General features: G+C 39.4%; 1 protein-coding gene across 1 annotated transcript; it reads left to right on the top strand.

The window, feature by feature from the left end:
- Positions 1-1,617: 1,617 nt before the first annotated feature.
- On the top strand, positions 1,618-2,589 carry LOC142246964 (olfactory receptor 6B1-like). Its single transcript, XM_075319931.1, has one exon. It carries the CDS (start codon positions 1,618-1,620, stop codon positions 2,587-2,589), a length of 972 nt encoding a protein of 323 aa, XP_075176046.1.
- The last annotated feature ends 1,779 nt before the right edge of the window (positions 2,590-4,368 follow it).

The raw sequence follows: 4,368 nt of genomic DNA, 5'->3' as shown, positions 1-4,368 counted from the left end.
GAATACTTTTCCAGAACTGAGCTGGCATCATGAGGTGTTTTTCAGCAAATTTAACTCTGGCCTGTCTATTTTTGGAATTGATGAATGGTTTGCATCTAGATGTGAACCCTTTGTATTTACTTTCATGGAGTCTTCTCTTTACTGTTGACTTAGAGACAGATACACCTACTTCACTGAGAGTGTTCTGGACTTCAGTTGATGTTGTGAACGGGTTCTTCTTCACCAAAGAAAGTAAGCGGCGATCATCCACCACTGTTGTCATCCGTGGACGCCCAGGCCTTTTTGAGTTCCCAAGCTCACCAGTCAATTCCTTTTTTCTCAGAATGTACCCGACTGTTGATTTTGCTACTCCAAGCATGTCTGCTATCTCTCTGATTGATTTTTTCTTTTTTTTCAGCCTCAGGATGTTCTGCTTCACCTCAATTGAGAGTTCCTTAGACCGCATGTTGTCTGGTCACAGCAACAGCTTCCAAATGCAAAACCACACACCTGTAATCAACCCCAGACCTTTTAACTACTTCATTGATTACAGGTTAACGAGGGAGACGCCTTCAGAGTTAATTGCAGGCCTTAGAGTCCCTTGTCCAATTACTTTTGGTCCCTTGAAAAAGAGGAGGCTATGCATTACAGAGCTATGATTCCTAAACCCTTTCTCCGATTTGGATGTGAAAACTCTCATATTGCAGCTGGGAGTGTGCACTTTCAGCCCATATTATATATATAATTGTATTTCTGAACATGTTTTTGTAAACAACTAAAATAACAAAACTTGTGTCACTGTCCAAATATTTCTGGACCTAACTGTACGTGTGCCCATGTGCTCCACACGTAGACATGTCCGTTTTTCTCCGGCATCACTGGTGTCACATGGATCGCACGGATGTGATCCATGTGACACGCATCGGAGAAAACACACATGCCTGTGAAATAGAAAGAATTTCTGCACTCACCTTCTCCAGCACTGCTGTCTCTGGCGCTGCTGTCACTTGCTTCTGACCCCCGCTCATTATGCTAATCGCATATTCACTCCACTGCGGGCTTTAATCAGCAGCAGCGGGGAGTCAGCGGGACCGGAGACCGAAGATCAGGACCACAGACAGTAAAGCCAGGGACAGGTGAGTAGAAAGTTCCCGTTTTCCATGTGTTATCACGGATAACACATGGAGAACACACGTGTGCCATAAACACGGCACATGGAGGGAAATACGCACCTTTGACACGTCCGTGAAAAGCATGCGTTATTTTCACGGACGTATGAAGGAGGCCTTAGAGAGCACAGGAGTTCCTGGCAAACCCTAGCATTCCTCTGTATGTGGAATCGGGAGAAATAGTTTTCAGCAGAATAATTATTTGGCCAGTAGCTATTTAATATGTATGGCCAGCCTTCTTCCTTTATAGACAAATCCAGGGATAACTTTGAGAATTTTCCTTATTTCCCTGTGACCAGAATTTCTTTGTTCGTGAACCGCACTTGCACCTTATTTCAGTTCACTGCTTTTACGATGTAGGCTTTTCTTAGCTTGAGGTGACTTGAAGTATTTAGAATTGTAAGACTCTGAAGGTGTCATTCTACTTTTTTACTTATCACTTATCACTTATCACTTACAGGGAAAATCTATGATGGATATCCATAATGGTAACAACATCACTGAATTCATTCTGGTTGGCTTCCCGACACGACAAGAGATACAGCATGTTCTTTTTGCAGTGTTTCTAATTATATACCTTCTAACTGTCATAGAAAATCTGGTCATCATTATGACAGTGAAATACAATGTAAAACTCCATAAGCCCATGTACTATCTCCTATCCAGCTTATCATTCTTAGAAATCTGGTATGTTACAGTTACAGTTCCAAACCTTCTCAACAACTTATTGACTCAGAACAATAAAATCTCTTTCTTGGCTTGCATGATTCAGTTGTATATCTTTATATCTTTGGCCTGCACCGAATGTGTTCTCTTAGCAGCTATGGCATTTGACAGATACATTGCTATATGCTTTCCACTACTCTATCCGGTCATCATGAATTACACCGTATGTCTGCAGTTGACTATTGGCCCCTGGATTTTGGGTTTTTCCATTGCCCTGATTAAGGCTATTTTTATTTTCAGATTGCGTTTTTGTGGCCCCAACGTGATTAACCACTTTTTTTGTGATATTTCTCCGGTGTTAAACTTGGCTTGCACAGACATGTCTTTCACAGAGTTGGTGGATTTCATTCTCGCTATGATAATTATCATGATTCCTCTGGTATTGATAATTCTAACATACATTTGTATTCTCTGGGCAGTAATCAAAATGCCTAACAACCAGGGACGGAAAAAGGCCTTTTCTACCTGTGCGGCTCATTTAACAGTTGTTATAATATTTTATACCACCACTCTGTTCATATACGCGAGACCAAAAAAGGCGAGCCCGTATGACAGAAATAAACTGGTTACTATATTATATTCTGTTTTAACGCCATTTCTTAACCCAATAATTTATTGTTTGAGAAATAAAGAAGTGAAGCAGACAATACAGAAAACATTCCTAACCGTACGTGGCATTGTGTTTGGGTCACCTCCGGTCTCTCCAGACAGATGAAACATGTCTTTATTGTTGGAAACATGTGCTACTCTCTATTTATGTTCATTGTATGGTTATTTTAGTTTTATGTTCAATATATAGCTAGTGTAGATGTTCCTTCAAGATACACTATTGATGCTCATGAGATTTGCTAAAGATTCCTCAAATAAATATGACATGACGATTAGAGATGGGCGAGCACTAAAATGCTTGGGTGCTTGAGTAGAGCAGATCAGACTCTATGAAAGTGCTCAACTCAGGTAACGAGCATTATGGAAGGTCAATGATTGGGCAGTTCAGCTCTCCGCCAACATTCAGCTAAGCATTATGAGAGCATTTCTGGGAGAAGGGAAAATGGATTTTTTGTCAGTTGACACACTACATCTGAAAACGTTTCTTTAACCCCCGGGAGAGCCTTTCAGAGACTGCGAATAGCTCATTCTTGGGTGCCTGCACCCATCATGCAGTGAAGCCAGCCTGGGTCTTGTAATTGTTGTTCTATGACCTAAACATTCAATAGTCAGCTGAGCTCTACGAGTACAGAGCATCCCGAGCGCAATCGAGTACTGAAAAATGGCGAGCACGCTCGATCATCACTAATGATGGTCACTTCAAGAGAATCATAAAACAATTATACCTCCATTTTTGAATTTCAAAAATGTTTCTTTTCTTGAATCTTTCCCCACATTGCAGTTAGCATTGTTTGTTTTTCTTCAGCCGTCATCTATAATCTACCATCGTCAATAACTGTAAATGATTCATGATATGAATAATATATGTTCTAACGGGTCATTAGGAGAACATTTAATTCCGTACATAAAAAAATGTTTTTTTTTGTTTTGTTTTTTTTGAGGATAGAAACATATCTGAATACAATTTTATTACCCTCATATATTAAAACATCAATTTAAATAACCATTGTGAGGGCAATTTACATGAAAAAACTGCTGTAATTATTTGCTTGTCCAGTAGATAGGTAAAATAATTATCATTTGCAAACTGTCAGTGCTGCATTTTTTAGAAGTATGGCCCTGCTAGATCGTATATAGCTAAGCACACTTTTGCAACTATTGTTTTCTATTGCTACAAGACATGTTAAATGAAAAAAGGAAAAATCTTTGCAAATAGTCCTAATTACAATTTTTTTTAATTTATTTTTTGTTTCACTTTTGCTCTTTTTATGCCTTTGTGTTTCTGTGATAATAAACAGTAAATATACATGGTCAGACTAGTTTGGTTGTTGCGTTACCCATAGACAGCAGGAAAGCCGTAAGCACACAGGGAATGCGGGGTTTCTCCATTTGGAAAATAAAAACTTATTTAACACAGCCTGTGACATAACTTTAATATGTGTCTTCAGTATAGATCTTGTGCAAATTTAATAATATCTAGTGGTTAGTGTTGCCATGGCGTGGGTAACTCATTCTGGAATAAATGTGTCTGGTTTAGAGTTTTCTGCACATTTAGCTAGCAAGTATAATTTGCTAATGCCTGAACAATTTCTGATACTATATGGATGAATTGCAATGTACTGGCCTGCCATTGGAAAAGTATACAATGCCATACAGTGTTCCTACAGCCCACAAGTGAAATTAATCTAGAGGACTAACCCACAGTCCCACAGAAATGCTACTTGTTCATTATTAGGGCTCACACAGCCATAGATTCTCTCATGCCAGAGAATTGGGACGATTATGGGCTATACTGGGCTCAAACTCTGATCCGAGTGTGAGCCGAGTGTCATTTTACTGTGGTTTGACTCTCTTGCAAAAATCAGATCACAGGTGAGAAGATGGA

This window comes from Anomaloglossus baeobatrachus, chromosome 1 (genome assembly GCF_048569485.1).
Source record: "Anomaloglossus baeobatrachus isolate aAnoBae1 chromosome 1, aAnoBae1.hap1, whole genome shotgun sequence".
Taxonomy (NCBI): Eukaryota; Metazoa; Chordata; class Amphibia; order Anura; family Aromobatidae; genus Anomaloglossus; species Anomaloglossus baeobatrachus.
The sequence above is the reverse complement of the archived record's forward strand: the minus strand, read 5'-3'. Positions and strand labels throughout refer to the sequence as shown.